This window comes from Tiliqua scincoides, chromosome 13, assembly GCF_035046505.1.
Source record: "Tiliqua scincoides isolate rTilSci1 chromosome 13, rTilSci1.hap2, whole genome shotgun sequence".
Taxonomy (NCBI): Eukaryota; Metazoa; Chordata; class Lepidosauria; order Squamata; family Scincidae; genus Tiliqua; species Tiliqua scincoides.
This window is the reverse complement of record NC_089833.1, coordinates 12,607,590-12,630,190: the sequence shown is the minus strand read 5'-3', so window position 1 is coordinate 12,630,190 and position 22,601 is coordinate 12,607,590. Positions and strand designations below refer to the sequence as shown.

At 48.8% G+C, this 22,601-nt stretch overlaps 1 protein-coding gene and 3 pseudogenes across 1 annotated transcript in view; 2 read left to right on the top strand and 2 right to left on the bottom strand.

Moving 5' to 3' along the window:
• Positions 1–3,154: 3,154 nt before the first annotated feature.
• CIITA (class II major histocompatibility complex transactivator) overlaps positions 3,155–22,601 on the top strand; it is a 40,719-nt gene continuing 21,272 nt past the window's right edge. Inside the window, exons 1-4 of the mRNA XM_066640861.1 lie at positions 3,155–3,463; positions 16,355–16,471; positions 20,650–20,778; positions 22,114–22,167. Coding sequence (XP_066496958.1) covers positions 3,163–3,463; positions 16,355–16,471; positions 20,650–20,778; positions 22,114–22,167 — 601 coding nt within the window. The 5' untranslated portion in view covers positions 3,155–3,162. The remainder of the gene's footprint in view (positions 3,464–16,354; positions 16,472–20,649; positions 20,779–22,113; positions 22,168–22,601) is intronic.
• On the bottom strand, positions 14,215–14,329 carry LOC136634165 (5S ribosomal RNA; annotated as a pseudogene).
• On the bottom strand, positions 14,439–14,553 carry LOC136634050 (5S ribosomal RNA; annotated as a pseudogene).
• LOC136633949 (5S ribosomal RNA) lies at positions 19,075–19,191 on the top strand (annotated as a pseudogene).

Sequence of the window (22,601 nt, the reverse complement as noted above, 5' to 3'; positions counted from 1 at the left end):
CCTTCCAGCTGGAACTCCTCTGGCTCTGCGGATGTGGTGCTGATGCTGCAGCCACCTCCTGCCTCCTGGCCAGTTGCTATGGTGACAGGAGACTGGATGCTGTTGCTGCGGCAGCCAGAAGATGGAGGAGGACCAGTCTGGACCAGGCCCTAAGGGGGAAAGGGGGAAAGAAGGAGCCAAGGGGAAGAGGAAGGAGGGGGAGCATCGCAGAGGTTCCCCAGACTGCAGTTAAGAGACAAGCTTGCCAAAGGCAGTGTTTGGGCCTGCTGGGAGACTATTTTGGATTATTTCCTTGTATTTTTTAAATGCAGTTACCTGCCTTTCCATAAACATCACCCTACACACACTGCCCCTAAAAATGCTCTCTTTTCCCTTTATATCAGCACCTGTGAGCCTTCCAAACAGCTTGCAGCCGCTCAATTTCTTCTGCCAAACCAGATTCCTGTTAAAGGCACCGGAGCAGGTCAGGAAAAAAAAGGTGGCAACCCAAAGGCAGCAGTGATAGTGCCATTTATTACAGTGGAGGGGGGGTGAAAATGGTTTTATTTTTTTCATGCATTTTGGTGTTTTCCAAAGTTAGAAGTGCAGAAAGTGGTGTTGGGTGTTTTTGATTCAGAATTAACATTATAATTATACATTTTCTAGCTACGTCGGCCGTGAAAAGTTGGTTAGGATCAGTCCCTTTGTCCCTCTTTGTAAAAGGTGCCGAGATAAGGAGAGCAGCAGCAATAGACACAATTAAAAATATTAGTGGCACTGGAAATAAAAATCCCAATGATAAGCCCAAGGACTAAAGGGACCAGACAATTTCGTGAATCTGGGTGCCACCATCGAAAAGACCAGTTCCTGTTTCATGAGGTTGCCACCTTTTTTTCCTGGGCCTTGCTCCTGTGCTTATGATGTATGCAGAGGTTTCTTATTGCTTCTCCATACCAGGTAAACCCTGGATTCCGGAAAGTTGGGCTTGCAGTTACAAGCACAGAAGCATGGCCAGATATATAATTTTTTTATGGGGGGGGGGGAAGGAAACCACATTTCACAGTCATATGGGGCAGAGTGTTTAAAAAAAAACTGTGAAGTGACACACACACCCACCACCCCCTCCCCAAATGCTAGGATGGGTGTTTGCACTTCAAAGGGGTCTCTTTGCTTTTGGATAACTTGCAAGCTGCGTCTCCTCATTTTGTATATATTTTACGTTGAATACTTAAGCGGCTGCCAGGACGGCGCCCTTTGAAACCGAAACTTGTAGGGGAATTTTTTATATTCATCCAGGCAAGAGCACCTGACGCCGGTAGCATTGTTTACCACAAACAGCCTCGGGAGTAAAGGGAAGGGCTTGTTCGAACAAGTTGGAGGCAGATTGGGGAAAGAAAATCATGTGATTTCGGATATTTCACTCCTAGCTGATTATATAACAGTAGGAAGCCATGCCAAAAGGCTTGTTTGGGTAGCTACTATCGTTTCCAAGCTTGCAGGACTGGGCAGCCGCCCAGCTTCTGGAACGCTTCAGGCACTGGGCCAATCCAAACTGAACTTCCCCCTGGGAAGCTAGAGTCAGCAGCTGCTTGTTTGGTCAGCTCATCCTCTTCCTCCTCCTCATCACCACAGCATTGTCAGCCGTGGTGCGTGGCCGTAACACTGGTGCCATGGGTCTATGCTTAGCCAGTGTGCCTGGGCTGGTCAAAAGAGCCTGAGTAGCCAATGAGGTTTCTTGCATGGGGCCTTCAGGACTCTCTCCATGAGGTGTTGGTAGGCAGGCCGGGGCTAGTGTGGGGTGATCCGAGGGCTCTCCAAGCTTCCTCTTATGCAGACTGGAGGATGTCTGAAGAGGACTTGAAAGAGGGCAAGGCTGGCTGCTCAGCCCCCTGTACACACTTTCCTGAGAGCAAACCCCACTGACTACAATGGGACCTTCTTCTGAGTGGACACATACAGGATTGCCCTGTAAGGGAGAGATCCTGACAAGTGCCAAGGCCTTTGGAGTGGGGTGCACAGCGAGGTCATCCTACTGGTTCCAGTGACTGCCATTTGCAAACAATTAAGGTCATGCCAATTTAAAGGAGCCAAGAGTGGGGGGACAGCTGCCGCCCTCTGCCCTGGTGGTAGGGTCCCCTTGGGGGCATCAGGTGGGAAACAGTAGGCAGGGCTTTGGCCCGACCCAGCAAAGAGCACATCTCAGGCTCTGAAGTTGGACACTTTTCACATCCAACCATGGCATCGTCCCCCGTGGTCTCTTCTAAGTCGGTTCTGGAAGTTGCATTCAGTTCAACCCCTGCTTACACTGCTTGTCTGCATGGGAGAAGGCAGGGCTGATCTTAGGAGCTGCGGGGGCCAATGCGAAACACTCCTGTAGCCCCCAGCCCACCCCACAGGGCACACCGGGATGAGTGGCAGAGGCGAGACGCTTGTCAACAGCATCACTGCCAACAGTGTGTGTGTGTGGGGGGGGGCTATTTCAAGTCAATTGGACCTAGGGGCTGATAGGAGGGAGCATCAGCTATAGAGAGAGGTGCTGATGGCTACTACAGCTACTCCACTTGCTACCAGAGTGCGGAAGGCAATTTGGTCAAATTCCTCAAAGGCCATCAAGTTTAAGAGCCCTGAAGAGGTCATCAAGTCCAGTCTCCTGCTTCCTACACTGGCCAACCAGGTGCTTCCACAAAGCCTTACAAGCAGAGCATTAAGGCAATAATTCTCCCAACTGTTGCCCTTTCAATCAGACAAAAGAAAAAAATTTCTTTACCGGGTGTGTTATTAATCTGTGGAACTCCTTGCCACAGGATGTGGTGATGTCATCTGGCCTATCTTCGGGGGCAGAAAAAGTCCCCCTGAAATCGACTCTCTGCAATTGTTCCGGTGTAGCCATTAGTTGTCTTATCTGGATACTTTGTGGTTCCAGGTTTGTTTGTTTTTTGCTGTGTTTGCATTTTTAAAAAAAATCATCATTTTTGGACTTCACTGGAAGCCGTGTTCATAACTTCTCCTGAATGAGGAAATAACTGCTATGACTCGCCAAAGCGTAGCCACAATTTTGCTCTCTCACTTCATCTTTTTGATGTTGATAGGATGCAGATTGCCTTTTAAAAAAAATTATTATTGAGTGTGCAAGCAGGGCTGAATCCGATCTTGGAACCTTGTCCGACGCCGGATGCCTCCAGGATGGATCTTTTCACGGAGATCTTGCCCAGCGTCAGAGAAATCCTGGGCCACGCATCGGCCTCCCAAGTTGAGGTGCTGCTCAACCTCCTGGTGGAAGAAGGGGCCATTTCGCGGGAATACTGCCACACCTTGCTCCAGGAAGGGGACCGAGATGATCTAGCACGGAAGATTTCTTTGCACCTGGTGGAAACGTGGGCCGAACATTTGAACACCGGACGTCCCCTCCATTGTCCACAGGACTGTGGCAGCCCTCCAGATGATGCACCCAGTGACATGCCAGCCAGGAGTAGAGGGCTGAGTGGTAAGCTTGCTTTATGTCATGCTATCACCCACATGAAAAAGACACCTATACGAGGGGGGGGGGAGACATAACTGAGACAAATAAAGTTATGCATGAGATGGGTAGAGTGGATAGAGGAATGTTATTTTCCCTCTCGCACAACACCAGAATCAGGGGACATCGACTACAATTGAGTGTTGTGAGAATGGACCAAACGGAATTGCTTCTTTGCCCAGCGGAACTCCTTGCCACAGGATGTGGTGATGGTGTCTGGCCTAGATGCCTTGAAAAGGGGATTGGACCGATTTCTAGATGAAAAGTCCATCACAGCTATATTGGGTATGTGCAACCTCCTGATTCTAGAAGGCTACCTTTTAGAAGGCTTGATTTTAGAAATGGGCTATGTCAGAATGCCAGATGCAAGGGAGGGCACCAGGATGAGGTCTCTTGTTATCTGGTGTGCTCCCTGGGGCATTTGGTGGGCCACTGTGAGATACAGGAAGCTGGACTAGATGGGCCTATGGCTTGAACCAGTGGGGCTGTTCTTATGTTCTTATGTTCTTACCTCTAAATGCCAGATGCAAGGGAGAGCAACGGGATGCAGGTCTCTTGTTTTTTTGCGTGCTCACTGAGGCACCTAGTGGGCCACTGTGCGATGCAGGAAGCTGGACTAGATGGGCCTTTGGCTTGATCCAGCAGTGCTCTTCTGATGTTCTCGCATGCACATTTTTCTCCTGTGTGGACAAAATGCGATCCCTTACTCTGTGAGCCAGCCAGGAACCTGAGCACAGTGACATGATGACCTTTACACAAAGAAAACATCTCACATTCAAGCCCCAGCATCTCCTGGTAGGCCTGGGGGCTGCCTGCCCAAAAGCCGAGGGAATGGCTGCCGGTCAGGGCTTCTGAGCTCAACTGGTCAAAGATATGCTTCAGAGGGAAGCACATTTTGTAACCACTGGGAAAACTCAACTGTCGTCAAGATGCTGGCAAACCCTGCAACATGTAACTGGTGAGCATGGGGACCAGCTTGTAGTGCCTCTCTTCTCAAACCAAAGGTCACTCCCCACAATACAGTTATCCACCGCTGCAGGCTCTTGGCCTCTGTGCCCATTCGCTCTGCAATATCTTGGCCTCCCCTGATTTATTATTATTATTAGTATTAGTATTAGTATTTATATACCGTTTTTCAACTAAAAGTTCACAAAGCGGTTTACAGAGAAAAATCAAATAACTCATGGCTCCCTGTCCCAAAAGGGCTCACAATCTAAAAAGATGCAACACCAGCAGACAGCCACTAGAAAAGACACTGCTGGGGTGAGGTGGGCCAGTTACTCTCCCCCTGCTAAAAAAAGGAGCACCCACTTGAAAAAGTGCCTCTTACCCAATTAGCAGGGGTAAGAACAAGGACAGTGATTAGGGCTGAGAAACAGGTTAATGAGGCCAGTTGGAGCAGCTGTTACCCAGCATATGCCTGATCTTGTGTGATCTCGGAAGCTAAGCAGGGTCAGGCCTGGTTAGTACTTGGATGGGAGACCGCCTGGGAATACCGGATGCTGTAGGCTTATACCATAGTCTTTCCATGCCTGATCTCGTCTGATCTCGGAAGCTAAGCAGGGTCAGGCCTGGTTAGTACTTGGATGGGAGACCGCCTGGGAATACCGGATGCTGTAGGCTTATACCATAGTCTTTCGAGACTGAAGGTTGCCAACCACCATTTGGAGCAGTTGCTATGAGGAATACTGGATTGGAGCTTTGAGGCTAGACTTTGAGCTTTGAGGCTAGACTTTGAGGCTGCACGTTCCGTTCCCACAGATGAGGCCTGCTCACGTGAGCAGAAAGGGCCCACAGAAATGCACCGCCAGTGCCCCTTGGGACCAGAACGTCTGAAGGTGCCTCTCCAACTGCAGCAACCTGCCCACACACTATGGTCAGCCCTCATTTGCATCCAGCAGAAAGTCAAGATGCCCAGTTGAAGTTTCTCCGCAGCTGCCCCCTGCTCTGAGCACATGCATGTGGCAAGGAGGGCAGTTCTGCCGCAGGTCCTGTGTCCTGGGATGTGCCTTCCTTGATGGTGTTCTGCTGTTAAAGTGGTGTTGCTGTGCCTATGGTACGAGCATACTTGGAAGGTCTTCATCCTGCTTTTTGACCCATATCATAAGATGCTCTGTTGCAGTGGTGTCACTAGGTTTGTGTCACCCTGGACGAGAGGCTGGCACATCACCCCCTTGATGGACCTCCTCCCATGCAGTGGGTGGGGCAAAACCTTGGGCATGCTGATGCACCATTCAACCACCACCACTGGTTTTTTGCCTATAACTTTTGATAAACTAGAGCTATTGCAACACAATTTGTTTCATTGCATTCGGCATGAAATTACGCATCGATTGAGATATAACATGGTATTATTCAAAAACACCAAGATTTTATGAATTTTGGTCAATAGTGCTGTCACCCCTCTGGGTGCGTCACCTGGTGTGGCCCGCAGACTAATTGCAATAATTGACTAATTAAATCAAGGGAGCTACTAGTGAAAAAAGTTTGGGAACCTCTGCCTTACGGGAAGAAAGGCAGGATAGAAATACAATAAATAAAATATATGGTGAGCAAAAACAGAAGAAGGCAGAGTTTGATCCAGCATCTCTCCACAATTCTGTCTGTTTGCCCAGAAGTCAGTTGTCCCCTGGGGCTTCACCTTGAGCTGCGGCAGGCCTCGTGCAGAAGGGGGAAAAGGTGGGGAGAAGAGAAACAAACGTTGTCGCTTCCTCGTAGCTGGGGCTCTTGGACGTGGGGCTTTCCCAAGGAGGAAGAAAAAAAGCTCTGAAAGATATGGCAGTACCAGCTGGTGCCTGATCTCTGAAGCAGGTTCTGCAGCCCGGTGCTTTACAGAGCGCAGAACCCTTGGTGGCTCCATGGTTTAACGCACCCAGACCACAGAGAGGAGCTCCTCACCCCACAAAGAACTCACAACCGAACGGCAAATAAGTTTCACAATGACAAATACCTAGAGGCAAGAAGGGAATCAGCCTGAGGTCAGAAGGCAGGGTGGTCCATATTTGGGAGGTCAATTTGGGCAGGGAACCATGGAAGTAACACAGGATGAGAAACGGCTGTCATACAGAATGATGATGAATATACAGTAGTGGAAAGAACCCCTCTCCCAGTTTACCTCTGTTAAAGAGCAGGGGCTTGTCATGACCCCCTCCGTAGCCACACCAGACCACACCTTACCTGCCTTAATTAGATTCTTCGCCTACCACGAGTGTACTGGGGGGGCGGCGTTCAGCAGGGCGAAGTGATCCAGGTGGCTTGCCTCTGGGGGGGGTGTCACCCACTCCCCCCCCACTAGCCACTTCCTTCCTTGTCGGAATTTATTGCGCCTCATTTAAAGATCTAGCTGACGTCACCCTTGGAGCAGGTTGCAGTCGTTTTAAACCAAATGTAACCCCATGGGAGAAAAAACATCCCAGAAAATAAGAAATACTATTTTATAGAATAGAATTTTTATGTATAAAATACTATTCTAGTGTATTTTAGCCGTCGCTAAATCAGAAGCACTGTTAGCCCACTTTTATTTTAGCCCACTTCAGTATTTTAGCCTCCTTTAATCAGAAGTCCCCCAACGTTCCTCCAAGGACTTCCGCCGAGTAAATTTGCATCAGTGTGTAACCTTCACGTAACATGAGCGACATGCTGGCCCTCCCCTGGGAACGAAGAGGACTTCAATATGAACGCATGACCCTCGGCACATTTCTCAGTTTGCCACCTATTGAGCCGGAGGTGTCTTTGCTCCTCATGCTTGCAAAGCATTTTGAAGCTAGCACCTGAGTGTGCTGCTGGAGGAGACGTTCAGGAGCTCCCCTGAAACCACGACTCTGGCCAGCCTCACAGAACCAGGACCAAGTAGTAGTTGTAGGGCAAGGAAGGTGTAAGTGTCTGTCCTTGAAAAGGTTTTATCCTTGAAGCTGGCAAACAAAGAGCAAGCAGATCAATGAATGAAAGGGGGGGGTGGCTTGGCGCATGGCTTGTGGCAGTCGACCCACAAAAACAACCCAGTGGGTAGTCACTCTGGATGGACACAGGAATAGTACAGAAAGTGAAACAAGAGTTGGCCACTTTCACTTCTGCTAGCATGAGCTCTTTGCAGCAACAACAAAAGTAAGGAGCCCTCGTGGGTTGATCTGGTTTTTCCTCCTGGGGTGGGCACCCAGTGGCAGGGGGGGCAGACTGGAATATGTCCCACATTTGGGAGAGTAAGCTGTAGAAGGGCTCCGCAAAGGAGACCTGGAGCTTGGGTGTGATGGGCAGGTGCAGGACCTCTCTACCTTTTGGGCAGTGGCAGATTTGAAGTGAAAGACTAAAGGAGGGCCAGGGATGGGGCAGCTCAGGGGCGGGAGGTGCCCCCAGTGATTTCGTCCCTGCTCTGCACCCAGTTCCCCGGCCGGTTGATTGGCATAGAATGCAAGGGGATTTCCTTCTTACCACTTTTTTGGGAGTCCCCTGTTGGCTTCTGTGGCCAGTTCTCTGCTGAGCAAGGAGGCGGTGCAGCTTCTGCAACGCTTGAGATCCTCACCTTTGGTCCCTGCGCGCCAGAGATGGCTGCTTCTAGCCCTGATCTCTGTGCCCAGCAGATCCTCGAAAACGAACAATCTCTTGAACCCTTTTTGGAAGGTGAGTTGTGTTGTTGTGCTGCGGTTGTGTGGTTTCTTTCTGTGCACTTCCCCTTGGCTTGCCACAAACTCACCTGTTTCTGTCTACCTGCTGGGGGCTGTCCCTGAATCTGCTTCCTCCTTCTCTCATGGCCTTTGAGAGAGATTTGGAGGTGGCTGTGATGTTACTATGTGCAGACCTGCTGTGGACTGGGGTGGCTTCCTTTAATTTGTCATGTGCATTGCTCTCTGTCCTGAGACTGGACTTGTCTTGGCTGCATTCAAGTTGTCACTTCAATTGTTCCCCTGCACCAGGGACAAGCCCTGAGTTGTTAATCTTTTGTACCTGGTCCCTGTTAAATCACCATCAGTGTTTTGTCCACAATTTGGACATTGGGGGTGGGGGAGTGTCTTCTTTAAAATGTAGTCAGTCTGGGTTGCTAGAAATTGTGATGTTTTTTTGCTGGCCACAGGGACTTTTAAACGACACGTTGATGGAGAAGGCACTGCCAATCACTGGCATGGCTGTGTCGAATCTCCCTGTTCAGTGGCAGTATACCTCTGTGATAGAGGGGCAAGAGCAAGAGACAGGCTAGTGCCCTCCTGCCCAGAGACATCTCATTGGCCACTCTAGGAAGCAGGATGCTGGGTTTGGTGGAGTTTGAGGGGGGGGGCTCTTCTCATGTTCATGGAGGTCAGGACTCTGTCTTAGAAATGAATCTGAGCTTGAAATGAATGCATCTGGTCTCCGCTGTGAATCCAAGCAGTGTACAACAGCTTGGATTCACAGCTGTTGTGAATTCACAGTGTACAACAGCTTGCGTTCTCAAACTTTTAGCACCGGGACCCACTTTTTAGAATGAGAATCTGCCAGAACCCACCGGAAGTGACGTCATGACCGGCAGTGACATCATCAAGCAGGAAAATTTTTTAACAATCCTAGGCTGCAGTCCTGCCCATGCTTACCCAGGAGTAAGCTCCATTGACTATCATGGTTGAAAGCATATACATAGTAGCCTGTTTAAAAAAAACAGATCTATCACATTTTCCCCAGTGCGATCATATACCACGGTAGTATCAATTCTCATAAATTAAAAATCATGTATTTTTTTCTGAAATGAATGGAGACCCACCTGAAACTGGCTCGCGACCCACCTAGTAGGTCCCGACCAACACTTTGAGAAACACTGGTGTACGGCCTTGCATTGCCTGAGGTCTATCTCTCACTGTGGTTGGTCTGTGGAACTCCTTGCCACAGGATGCGGTGATGGCGTCTAGCCTGGACGCCTTTAAAAGGGGATTGGACAAGTTTCTGGAGGAAAAATCCATTACGGGGTACAAGCCATGATGTGTTTGCGCAACCTCCTGATTTTAGAAATGGGTTATGTCAGAATGCCAGATGCAAGGGAGGGCACCAGGATGAGGTCTCTTGTTATCTGGTGTGCTCCCTGGGGCATTTGGTGGGTCGCTGTAAGATACAGGAAGCTGGACTAGATGGGCCTGTGGCCTGATCCAGTGGGGCTGCTCTTATGTTCTTATGTTCACCACTGATTTGAGGTCTAGAATATCAGCAGTGACAGGAGCCCAAGTCCTTGAGGCTTTTGCAGGAAGGCAGTGGATGTTGGGTGCAGGCAGTGACTTTAGAAGTATGTCAACACGGGCAGGGCAGGAGGAGCTCCCAATGATTCTTAAAACGCAATCCTATGCATGTCTACTCAGAAGTTAGTATCCATTCTAATCAATGAGGCTCATTCCCAGGAAAGTGGGTATAGGATTGCAGCCTTAGGGCTGTATCCTATCCAAACTTCCAGCACTGATGTCACTGTACCAATGGGGCATGTGCTGCATCCTGCTGTGGTGGGGTCAGTCATGGAGGCCTCCTCAAGGTATGGGAATGTTTGTTCTCTTACCTCGGGGCTGCATTGAGGTTGCCCTGGCACTGAAAAGTTGGATAGGATTGGGCCCTTACAGCCTTACATTCCCACTGGGGAATGTTGACAAGGAGTATCTCACAGTGGTTGTGTCGTGATGGTTTGCTGTATTTAGCCAAGAGGGAAACCAGAGAGAGAGAGAGAGAGAGAAGGTTTTAAAAGAAGTGAGCTTCACAAAGTGACCTGGCAGTCTTGCGTGTCATAGCAGGATTGTGGTTTTGTTTGCATGAGTTGTGGAGCCGAGATGCAGCAACCACAGTGAGACCACAGCCGGGCCTCTTCCATGCTCCATCCCTCAATGCTCAGGTTTCTCCCGGAGACCTCCAGAAGTTGAATCTCAGAGCAAGGATAGGAGGTACCCAGTGGTGTCACATGCAGGCTGCACCGGGTGAAGCACATGAGGGGGGGGTGACACCACTACTGGCCAAAATTTTTAAAAATCTTGATATTTTCAAATAATACCATCGTGTTATATATCAGTCGATGCGTAATTTCATGCTGAATGTAATTAAATAGACCGCGTTGAAACAGCCTGATTCTATCAAAAGTTATAGCCAAATAACCAGTGGGGACAAGGCAATGGGACGTCACCACACCCACCACCTGGGGCATTGCCCTACCCACTGTGCAGGAGGAGGTCCATCGTAGGGGTGATGCTCTGGCCTCCCGCACCAGGTGACACAAACCGTAGTGATGCCACTGGAGGTACCTTTGCAAACACACATTTGTGCAGTGTTCTCAAAAGTCCCCCTTTCTTCCATTGGTCGGATCCATGAGTGCCAAAACCCTGGAATGACTGACAAGTACCAGGTTCATATTTTAAAAAATGTGCAACTTTCATGTTGATTTTATTCATCTGGGTGCCATACAAGAACTTCATGCAGATTGGATTATCTCTGGCTTAGTTCTGGCTGCTCTGCACTGATGCACACTCCTCCCCCAGACAAACCTGGACCCGCCACCCCCACCAGATTCCTGGCTGCAGCTTGGCAAGACATCATTGGTGATCAGGCTTCTTTCCAGAAGATTCCGGCACGCCCATGGTTTGGGCAGGTGTCCAGCTGATGACAGCATCTCTTCTATCAGACAACTGAATGTGATGCGTTAGACCAGGGGTGCCCAAACCCCGGCCCTGGGGCCACATGCGGCCCTTGAGGCTTCTCAATGCAGCCCTCAGGGAGCCCCCAGTCTCCAGTGAGCCTCTGGCCCTCCAGAGACTTGCTGGAGCCTGCACTGGCCCGATGCAACTGCTCTCAGCGTGAGGGCGACTGTTTGACTTCTCGCGTGAGCTGTGGGATGAGGGCTCCCTCCACTGCTTGCTGTTTCATGTCTGTGATGCAGCAGAGGCAGCAAAGGAAAGGTCAGCCTTGCTTTGTGCAAGGCCTTTTATAGGCCTTGAGCTATTGCAAGACCTTCATTCATTCATATAAATCCATCTTTAATATATTCATTTATGTAAACTTATGCAAATTTATTCAAATTTGACATGTAAATTAATTCTTTTTTTCCCCCGGCCCCCTGACACAGTGTCAGAGAGATGATATGGCCCTCCTGCCAAAAACTTTGGACACCCCTGCGTTAAGACTGACTCTGCATTACCGTCATGGCTTCTCGCAAAGAATTGTGGGGATTTTAATTTGTGCAGGTTTGGAAAATGATTGGTTGGGCTACCTTTTCCCTTTGCAAAACTACAATTCCTGGGGTGTTTTCATTGGGGCCAGTAAAGCTCCTTGATCAGTGTGGACACAGCTGCAAAACCTGTGAATGGGGATGAGTGAAAGTGCAGTGGGCCTCCGTGTCTCCATCATGCCACGTTCATGTTTTCCTGCTTCAAGCAGGGGGTTGGACTAGATGGCCTCAAGGACCCCTTCTTACTCTATGATTCTTTCATGAAAAAGACAATAATTTATAACTCTGCCAGTAATGCTTGTTTACAACCATACTTGTTATGGTGTTGATGCATTTCTAGTGTAATAATGTGTTATGCCCATGGTTCAGAGCAGCCATTTTCAACCACTGTGCCATGGCACACTGGTGTGCCGCGAGTGGTCTACAGGTGTGCCACAGGAATTTGGGGGAAAGTCATTTATTAATAGGGCCAATGGGAGATGTGAGCCCTCCACTCGCAGCATGGTGTGCCTTGTCAATTCTCAAAAACCTGGTGGTGTGCCTTGACCATTTTAGTGCCTTGTCAGTATGCCGTGAGATGGAAAAGCTTGACAATCACCGGTTTAGAGCATTGAAAAGCACTTTGTATGCATTATTGTTTTGCGGTCTGCACAACAACCCTGCAAGGCAGGCTGCTGTTATTCCTGCATTGCAGATCAGGGGCTGAGGTCGACTTACCCGAAGGGGTGAACAGCAGGGGCTGTTCCAGTTTGCGGAACCCCCCTTATCAGTTGTGTTATGTCAACTGCCGGAGTCTTTTCCATTCACAACAGAGATGACTCAACTGATCAGTCATTCCTGGCCTGGACTGTTTGGAGCACAAAGAGACCGTTGTCTGAAACCTGTGACTCTGTTTCAATATGATTCACTTTTCTCACGCCGATCTTGCTGCTTCCAATCACCCTCTGCTGGGAGTCCCCCTGCATTCTTCGGCCGCTGTGGTCAAACACTTCCAGGGCAGAATGACATTCTTTAGAGGAGGCTGTCTGTTGCATCCCTACATGAGTTTCTGTTCAGGGCTCTTCCCCCTTGCAATGAGGAGGCTTGCTTAAAACAGTGGCAGCCCAATTCTCACTAACCCTGCCCCGGCCGATGCAATTGCGCCAATGGAGTGTGTGCTATGTCCTGCTTGGGAGGGGGCAGTCACAGACATCTTTTCCAGGTAAGGGAACATTGTTCCTTTACCTTGAGGCAAGCCTCCGCTGCCCCACTGGGTCTCCTTGGATCTGCGCCAGCCCTTTTCTGGTGCAAAACCGAGGAGAAAAGGGAGAGGGAACTCTATCTTCCGCTCATGCCTAGAATGACTTTCTGCAGGGAAGTATCAGGGCCGGCCTGTCCATGAGGCCAACTGAGGCTGTCGCCTCAGGGAGTGGATTGGCAAGGGGCCCCTACTCAACCCCTCTGCCCCTCTTGCTTTGAGTCCCTGGACTGGTAAAGAAAAGGGGGGTGAAGCAGAAAAGAAAGATGCAAGGGAGGGCACCAGGATGCAGGTCTCTTGTTGTCTTGTGTGCTCCCTGGGGCATTTGGTGGGCTGCTGCGAGATACAGGAAGCTGGACTAGATGGGCCTATGGCCTGATCCAGTGGGGCTGTTCTTATGCTCTTAAACTACAATTCCCAGGAAGCCTTGCAGGTCTCCTGTTATCTGGTGTGCTCCCTGGGGCATTTGGTGGGCTGCTGTGAGATACAGGAAGCTAGACTAGATGGGCCTATGACCTGTTCCAGTGGGGCTGTTCTTATGTTCTTATGTTCTCGTCATGTGTTTCAGCCACTTCCTCATTTGAAGCCCTGGTGAAATCTCTGAGTTTGCTGTGAATCCTGGATACTGGCTAAGACCCATCACACAAGATACATGCTCTGTTGTTGTTGTTTTTTCCTTGCCGGGTGAGGCGCTGAGGCTAGTGTGGGGTGAAATGGGGTGTGAGACTGATTCTCATGGCATGTCTGCACTCTCAAAGCTCTATATGGCTATTACAGGCCAAGCCACCCCTGCCAGGAAACCTGTGATTTGACCCACGTATGCTTTTGATTTCTTAAGTAGCATGGGTGGAGGGGGATGTGAAACAGGAAAAACATCTTTTTTTTTTTCCAGACAGTAGAAAACATTGTGGTTTTCTCTTCCCTTTCGCTTAATCTGATGTGAGATCTGTGGTTTAATGTGACTTTGAGCCATTTACTGTGCAAGTGGACTCTCTGATGCTCTGAATCCGTGGTTCTCAAATCTTTCAGCACCGGGACCCACTTTTTAGAATGACCATCTGTCGGGGCCCACCAGAGATGATGTCATTAACCTGGAAGTGATGTCATGACTGGAAGTGCCATAGTCAATTTAGGCTTCAAACCTTAGCCGCGATTCAGCAAAGGTCCCATGACACACTGGTTGGCAACCTTCAGTCTCGAAAGACTGTGGTATAAGCCCACAGCATCCGGTATTCCCAGGCGGTCTCCCATCCAAGTACTAACCAGGCCTGACCCTGTTTAGCTTCCGAGATCAGACGAGATCGGGCATGGAAAGACTATGGTATAAGCCTACAGCACCCGGTATTCCCAGGCGGTCTCCCATCCAAGTACTAACCAGGCCTGACCCTGTTTAGCTTCCGAGATCAGACGAGATCGGGCATGGAAAGACTATGGTATAAGCCTACAGCACCCGATATTCCCAGGCGGTCTCCCATCCAAGTACTAACCAGGCCTGACCCTGTTTAGCTTCCGAGATCAGACGAGATCGGGCATGGAAAGACTATGGTATAAGCCTACAGCACCTGGTATTCCCAGGCGGTCTCCCATCCAAGTACTAACCAGGCCTGACCCTGTTTAGCTTCCGAGATCAGACGAGATCGGGCATGGAAAGACTATGGTATAAGCCTACAGCACCCGGTATTCGCAGGCGGTCTCCCATCCAAGTACTAACCAGGCCTGACCCTGCTTAGCTTCCCAGATCAGACAAGATCAGGCATGGAAAGACTATGGTATAAGCCTACAGCACCCGGTATTCCCAGGCGGTCTCCCATCCAAGTCCTAACCAGGCCTGACCCTGCTTAGCTTCCCAGATCAGACAAGATCAGGCATGGAAAGACTATGGTATAAGCCTACAGCACCCGGTATTCGCAGGCGGTCTCCCATCCAAGTACTAACCAGGCCTGACCCTGCTTAGCTTCCCAGATCAGACAAGATCAGGCATGGAAAGACTATGGTATAAGCCTACAGCACCCGGTATTCCCAGGCGGTCTCCCATCCAAGTCCTAACCAGGCCTGACCCTGCTTAGCTTCCAAGATCAGACGAGATCGGGCATCTGCAGGGTAACAGTTGCTGCTGTTATTTTGCAAAGCTCCGCAGTAAGGATCCCAGCTCGGAAGTCAAAGCAGAAGGCAGGCTTGGGTCCTTCTCCAACCACACAGCCCCCCCCCCTTTTAGCACCCCATCTTCCCATGTATTCAGGGCAAAGCACCAGGCCTCTCTCCCACTGGGAGCACACCTGCCCAGCAGCCCTGTACCCTGTATTTTCAGGTCAGTGCTTTCAATGGCAGCTGAGCTAGGTACTGCAGGACCCACCTGAAATTGACAGAGAAACTGATGACCCACAAGGCTTTCGCACATCCCACCTTTCTTTGTTTGATCTGCTCAGGGAAGGAGTATGAAGAGCCAGTCAGGGAGAAGTGACAGGGGAGGAGATCTATGTCGAGGTCTATGTCAAGGGAGGTCTCCATCAAGGGAGAAGTGACAAGAAAGGTCTATGTCACATTGACCATTTAAACATCAGCACATCACTGCATCCAGTGTGGCATCTGCCCAAAAGTTCTTGTTCTCAAACGTGCTGATATCCTTCCCCAAATATGCAGCCTGTCTTTAGGTCAGTGTTTGGGCCAAAGGACTGGAAGGCAGCCAACACAACGCCAATATTTGAAATAGGTTCCAGGGGAGAGCTGGGAAATGACAGGCCAGTCCGCTGAATATCTGTTTTGGAGAAACTGGTGGAAAGCATAATTGAAGATAAAATTACAAGTGATCTAAAAGAACGAGCCTGGCTGAAGAAGACTCAGCACGGACTCAGCATTGTAAACTGGTGGGCTACTGTGGGAAACAAGATGCTGGGCTAGATCACACCTTGGGCCTGATCCTGCAGGGTTGCTCCTAGGTTCTCATCAGACCAAGGAAAATCTACCTAGCCCACCATCCTGTTTCTTAAAGCAGTGGCCGACCAACTGGCTCCAAGAAGTTCCCAAGCTGGACATGAAGACAAAAACCGTCCGTTTTAGTTATAAACACATATCAACATATATGGCCTCTGGCAACAGTTATGATAATGTCCTGTTCCCCCCCCCCTACCTGTTTGCAATACCAATACCTACCTGTTTGCAAAGAGGGCCTCCTCCTCTAGCCATTGGCTGAGCTGGTCAGATTTCCTGGGACCCTTCATGTACATTCTCAGCCAGCCAATATCTACTGTATAGCCCTCGGGGCAGGGATCTGCCATTTCAATCTCTGTCAAGTGATATTGACATACTGATTTATTTCTATCCAAAAGCAATTCTAACAACCAAATATTTAACTCAAATAAAATCGTTACAAAAATCCTTTAAGCAAAAAGGCACGGGCTGTTTATTGATAACCGGCTCACTTTCAGGTTCAGAGGTTGACCCCCTGCTCTTATCTGTTTGCTTTTAGATAGCATGATGGACCCAGGAATCCCACCAGGGAAGAGCTACCTGGACCTTCTCTGCAGCGATGTGGATCCATTCCTCCTGTGCAAGCAGATCGAAGAGGAAGACGAGTTCCTCCCAGGTGCCTGAACGCAAAGAGTCCGTTGGGCTGTTTCAGTGGTTTTTTAATGTCCATGCTGTTGTGCTTGAGTGGGGGAGAGAATCTTTTGTGGGGGCTTCCATGAACAAGCCGAGCCACTTCCCCAAAAGTCAGGAAACAGATTGGATGGTTTCCGAGCCAGTTTGACCTCTTGTCCCTCTTGTCCCTTCAACCCGTGGGGGTATGCAACCTCTGTGGATTTTGGTGGGGGAACTGAAAGAGCTGCACCCTCAAAACCGACGGGAGGCTGGGGGCAAGGAGCAACCCACCACTGAGGGTCACTGGAGCAGGGGCAGGGATGGTGATGCAGCAGGAACCTGGTGGGACACATGCCGGGGGTCCGAGCCAGAGGCCCAAACCTGTGCCAAAGCAATCCTTGAGGCGGGGGTGGTGGTTTTGCTACTGGCTGCTGTCCTCTCTTCGCTGCCTCCCATAATCCATTGCCCATGGGAAAGAGCTAGGTGGTGCACACACGTGTGTTCCCAAGCCCCATCTGAGGGCTCCCACTTGGCATTTTGCCCACCCCACCCCCCTTTGAAGCTGGGTCAGTCCTGCTGCCCCAGTTACTATTCTGCAGGCCGACACACATGTTGCTGTCATAAACGTTAGACCTATTCATGGGTATATTTGGGGGTCTGAATCACAAAAATGGGATCCGATTTGCCCAGTTTGCTCTAGTTTTGGGGGTACAGCGTAGCCACCTTATATGCGGATTCAAGCGGCTTCCTTGCGAGGAAACTGATGCCATGCAGGAGGCAATGAAAAAAAATAGAGGTGAAATATCTCTATTCTATCAAACGATAGAGCCATAAAACCAATGGGGTGGCATGATGGGTACAACACCATGCCCACCGCCCAGGGGGCATTGCCCTGCCCACTGCATAGGTGGAGGTTGATGAGCTGGCCTCCCGTACCTCCCGTACTAGACCCCACTGATGCCAGCTGCTGTTGGCTGCCCCCGCTTGCAGTCTTCTCCACTGCTTTGGCCAAGGGGATAGATGACCAATGCAGGAGAAGGAGGCACATCTCTCTTGCCCCCACCCCCCAGGTCCACTCAGTGCCAGAGCAAATCTGGTCACAAGATCCCCACAATTGGATTCCCTGACTCACAAAACCCACCCGATTTGTGGGTGGGGCGGAATTCCGTTAGAGCAAACCTAAAACCACCGCTTGCCGGGGGGCCGAACTGACAGTTTCATTGTTATATAGGCAGCTATAACAGGAAGTTCTGAATTGTCAGAGGAGTAATAAGCACCGTACGTGTGGGAGATGCTTTATTCATTCCGAATCCCTTCCAGGAAGAGCTCAGATTTGTTCAGTCAATGGGAAAGAGGGAGGATAGCAGGCCACTACGGCATCCTGGAGGCCCCCTAGAACATCCCTGGGGGCTGGGGGACAAGAATCACCCCTGGGGGCTGGAGAATAAGAATAGGCCCTCAATTTGGCTGTACTTGTCGTAAGAGGCGACTAAACAACAACCAGGTAGATGGAACTCGATAGCCTGGGAAGGCAGCTCATCTGAGAGAAGGAAACCCTGATCCCAAACCTCCACTGCCTTGTGGCTACATCCAGTTATGGAAAAGGCTTCAGGAGTCAACCTCGAGGCAAAATCCGGAGCCGGAGTCCCTGAGGCAGTTCGCGGCTGTATACAGTCACGCTCTGGCAACTGCTGCGATGCCGCTGGAACCAACCGTATTGGCCTCTGCCTTTCCATTGGACCATTTCAGCGACGTGGAGAGGGGGGATTTGCTGCATGGGAAACAGTCTATCCTCCATATCTACATTACCCAGGCTTCGCTCTCTGGAGAGGACACTCTGTTCCAGAAACACCATTCAGAGCACGATACCATAGTCTTCCGAGAATGAAGGATGCCAACAACAATGGCATCCTGGAGGCCCCCTAGAACATCTTTTTTTTTTTTTTTTTTAAACCAAGTTTATTTATTTATTACAGATACAGGTAAGGAAAATCGGTTAGACTTAGGGCTGGGACTACACAGGTTACCCATGAGGGTATTGGCCATCGATTACAACATACATTAGTCCAACAACAACAAAAATGATAATGTCTAAAAACGAAATTATTCATCAATACAAAAAATCATCATATTTGTTAATCTACTGATTAATAATTTAACTAAACAATATTTTTTCTCTAAAATTATCTATCCAATCATAAAAAGGCTTCAAATTTTTACTTATACGCTCTTCTCACCACTAAACTAATACTTAAAATATTTCTTATCTGATTCTTGGTTTCTGATGTTGCATTTAAGAGGAATGTTTCCAGTTTAAATGGTAATACATACTTCAGCACCTCTTGTAACAGTTTATATATCATTTTCCAATATTTCTTTGCTTTTTCGCATATCCACCACATATAATAAAAAATTCCCCTCAATTCTTTACTTATCCAACATTTGTTTGATGACCCAGGGTACATTTTTACTATTTTCTCTGGAATTAAATACCATCTATAAATTATTTTATATAATCTCTCTTTTAAAGAATAACCCTTTTAGTTATCTTAATACCACTTTAATTTTCGCAATATTTGTGTTCCAAGTTTTCATTTACATCTACTTGACAGCAACTGTTACCCTGCACATGCCCAATCTTGTCTGATCTTGGAAGCTAAGCAGGGTCAGGCCTGGTTAGTACTTGGATGGGAGACCGCCTGGGAATACTGGGTGCTGTAGGCTTATACCATAGTCTTTCCATGCCCAACCTCGTCTGATCTCGGAAGCTAAGCAGGGTCAGGCCTGGTTAGTACTTGGATGGGAGACCGCCTGGGAATACCGGTTGCTGTAGGCTTATACCATAGTCTTTCCATGCCTGATCTTATCTGATCTTGGAAGCTAAGCAGGGTCAGGCCTGGTTAGTACTTGGATGGGAGACCGCCTGGGAACACTGGGTGCTGTAGGCTTATACCAGAGTCTTTCGAGACTGAAGGTTGCCAACCAACCAACTTGATTTAATATAATTAATGGAATACTCTTCATTTCTAAAAAGAATTCAGTCCATTAATATCTACAAAAGGAAAAAAGAGGCCCCCTAGATCATCTTAGCCAGAGGTGCTGACTCTGTCTGCGAAGTGCTATGTGGTTTCCTTGGGGTTTGGATCTTGCATCCTGTTAGCAATATCTTGAACACGCAAACTAGGGAGCCGCTCTCTGCAGAGCCCGGCCCTCGGTCCGTCTTGCTCGGTGTTACCTGCACAGGTTGGCAGTCCTTCTCCAGGGTTTCAGGCAGAGAAGGGCCTTGAATCCCAGCCCTTCTTGAAGAGGCTGCCGGGGACTCAAACTGGAACCTGTGGCCAGTGGCATAACGAGAGGGGGATGCAAAGCACTAAGTTTTGCAGGGAGCCTCATCGCAACGTGCAAGTGGCCTCTCCCCTTTGGATCCATGGGGGGGGGGGCAAAACAGAGGCTCCAGAGGGGAGAGGAAGGAGCTGCTTGAACAGTATGGTGAGGCTCCCTGCAAAACTTAGAGCTTTGCACACACACATCCCTTCAGTCATACAGGGGATTTGCTTAAAACTGTACCTGTTACTTAAAGGCCTGACAAAGGGAATTATTAATACATTAAAGGCTCAGGAGGACCAACCCTTAAAACCTACAGAGAGAGAGAGAGAGAGAAAGAGAGCCAAAAAGAAGCTCTTTTTATAAGAGGGATCTAAGTGTAGATATCAGACCAGTGTAATGCAGGAAATCCCCCCCCTTGATTAATTAGATCGGGAGGGGGTCTAACTCCAGATCCCTACTGCTACAGGTGTTTGAAAATGGTGTTCTTTACTCCAAAGTAAGCCCATTGTGTTTAGTAAGAGCTAGGCTGTAAACCCTGTATCTTCTGGGGAACAATCATCTCTACCCATTGCAAATTCCCCGGGAGCAATCGGGAAGAATTTTACTGCTTTTATTTCCATAGCAAAAAAGGGATCAGAGGCTGACTTTAAAAGAAAGCAAGCTGGAAGTGTATCAGACAGGAGGGACAGTGAAGACCAGGAGTTGGAGAGAGATGGGCACCTCCCCGCCCATCTGCTGCTTGAGGGGACTGCTTCAGCCCTGAAGCCCTCTTATCGCACTCCACTTAAAAAAAAAAAATTCTGCTGGAGACGTTTACTGATGGGCATTGAACTTCTTTATTTTTTTACATCCTAGCCCAGCCTGCTGACCTCTTCAGTTGTGATCCGGAGAACAACTCGGACGTCTTTTACACCATGGAGAGCGATGACAGTGGGGAGGAACTTCTCCTATGTTCCAATACAGGAGAGGCCTATGACAAAATCGGTAAGATTTCGGGTTCCGGGAAGTGTCACAGACTGAGCGGCAGTTTGCTTGACTAGGCAATTAAGCTCTCCAGTCTTGTTCTCCCACCATATGTGGTTTATTTTATTTAAAGGGCCACAATCCCTTTGTAATTCAGAGGGTTTGATCGCTATTCAGGCTACAATCCAATACACACTTACCCGGGTATAACTCCAATTGGACCCAGTAGTTCTGAGTAGAAATACAGAAGCTTGTGCTCCAGAGACTCAAAACGTCTTTTGGAATATTGGTCATTTTGGCAGTTTCTCAGGTCAAGGAAACAGTGGCGTACGAAGAGGGTGCCTGGATGGGCGATAGCCCCTGGTGCCAGGCTGCAGGGAGGTGTCTGAGAGGCCATCCCAAGATGTTTTATTTTTCAAGAAGAAAAACTTATTTCTTTTAAACTTATTTTTCAATTTTTTTCTCGGTGTGATTGTGTATACAAAGTTATCTATAAATATACCAGTATAAATATATTAACTTACAGCCCAATCCTATGACTGCCTACTCAGAAGTAAGTCCCATTAGAGTCAATGGGGCTTACTCCCAGGTAAGTGGGGATATGATTGGGCTGTTACACCGGAAGCTTGTTCTGGTCGTGTTCTTAACCTCCAGGTAGCCCAAATCCACAGATGCCAACATCCGTGGATTTCGGTACCCGTGGGGGTTTCAAGAACTGGACCCCCTCGGATAACGAGCTCTGACCCACATGTACAATGTACAGGGGGGAAAAAATGTTCACTGCCTTCTCTTCTTCTCTGACCATTATTATTATTATCATTCATTTCATATCATGACTATTACTAAAAATAATTTTGTCATGGTGGGGTGCCAAAAATTTATGGGCCCCGGGTGCCAAATGACCTTGGTACCTTGTAGTAGGGAGGAGAAGGACAAGCAATTCCCCTGGAGCAGTGCCCCCCCCCCCAAGGTTGGTTGGGGGAGGCACAGCCAGCCAGTGCCAGAGGAAAATTACCTTAACCCAACCACAAGAGCAAAACCAAAAGCAGTTACGTGACAAATTCTAAAACCTCGCTTGTGTAAGAACTTTTTTTCCCCCCTTACTATAAAAACAGATACCAAACTGGGTATGAATCAGACACACCAAATATAATTCTGCACGCTGAATATCTTTAAATGTATGTATAGATGCACACCCACCATCGGAATCAGGCTAGATTAGGCCAAGTAAGGTGGGTTAGGGAAGTAAGAAGTTTGTGGGAGGGACAGACTCTGGTATGAGAACTCACCATTTGAGTGTAATGGTTTTTGTTGTGGTTTTTTTCCCCATGCTTCTCCCCTCCTCTTCCTCTATAGCTGCATTAGATCACTATGTGTTCAGAGACCAGGAATCAGTGGAAGACATTTTTGGTAAGAGTCTTTCGCAGCCTGCGTCCTTCGAAATTTGTTCCTTCCCCAAAGGAGGCATGGGAGCCAGTGAACTTGGGGTGCCATTGCAGCCACCTCATGGGGTGCGATTGGGGGGGAGCGCTCTGGCACATGCCCCACTAAAATGAACAGGAGACGCACAACAGCAAAACATACTGAAATGTTCACCATTTAGAATGATGGTGGGAGTTCTAATCGGACTCAAAGTGTTGTGTTCCTGAACTGACCCAAACTGCCTCTCCCCATGTGGTCTCCACTGTTTCAAAACTGTGCACTCCCTGCGGGCAGGGACCTGTCTTGGTTTACCCTGTGGAACTCATGTGTGACTTATCATACCCATTTCTTATCTATAGCTCAGTGCTGGACAATGTTCAACTGGTGAAATGGCAGAATTTTGGCCTTAAAAAAAAAAAATG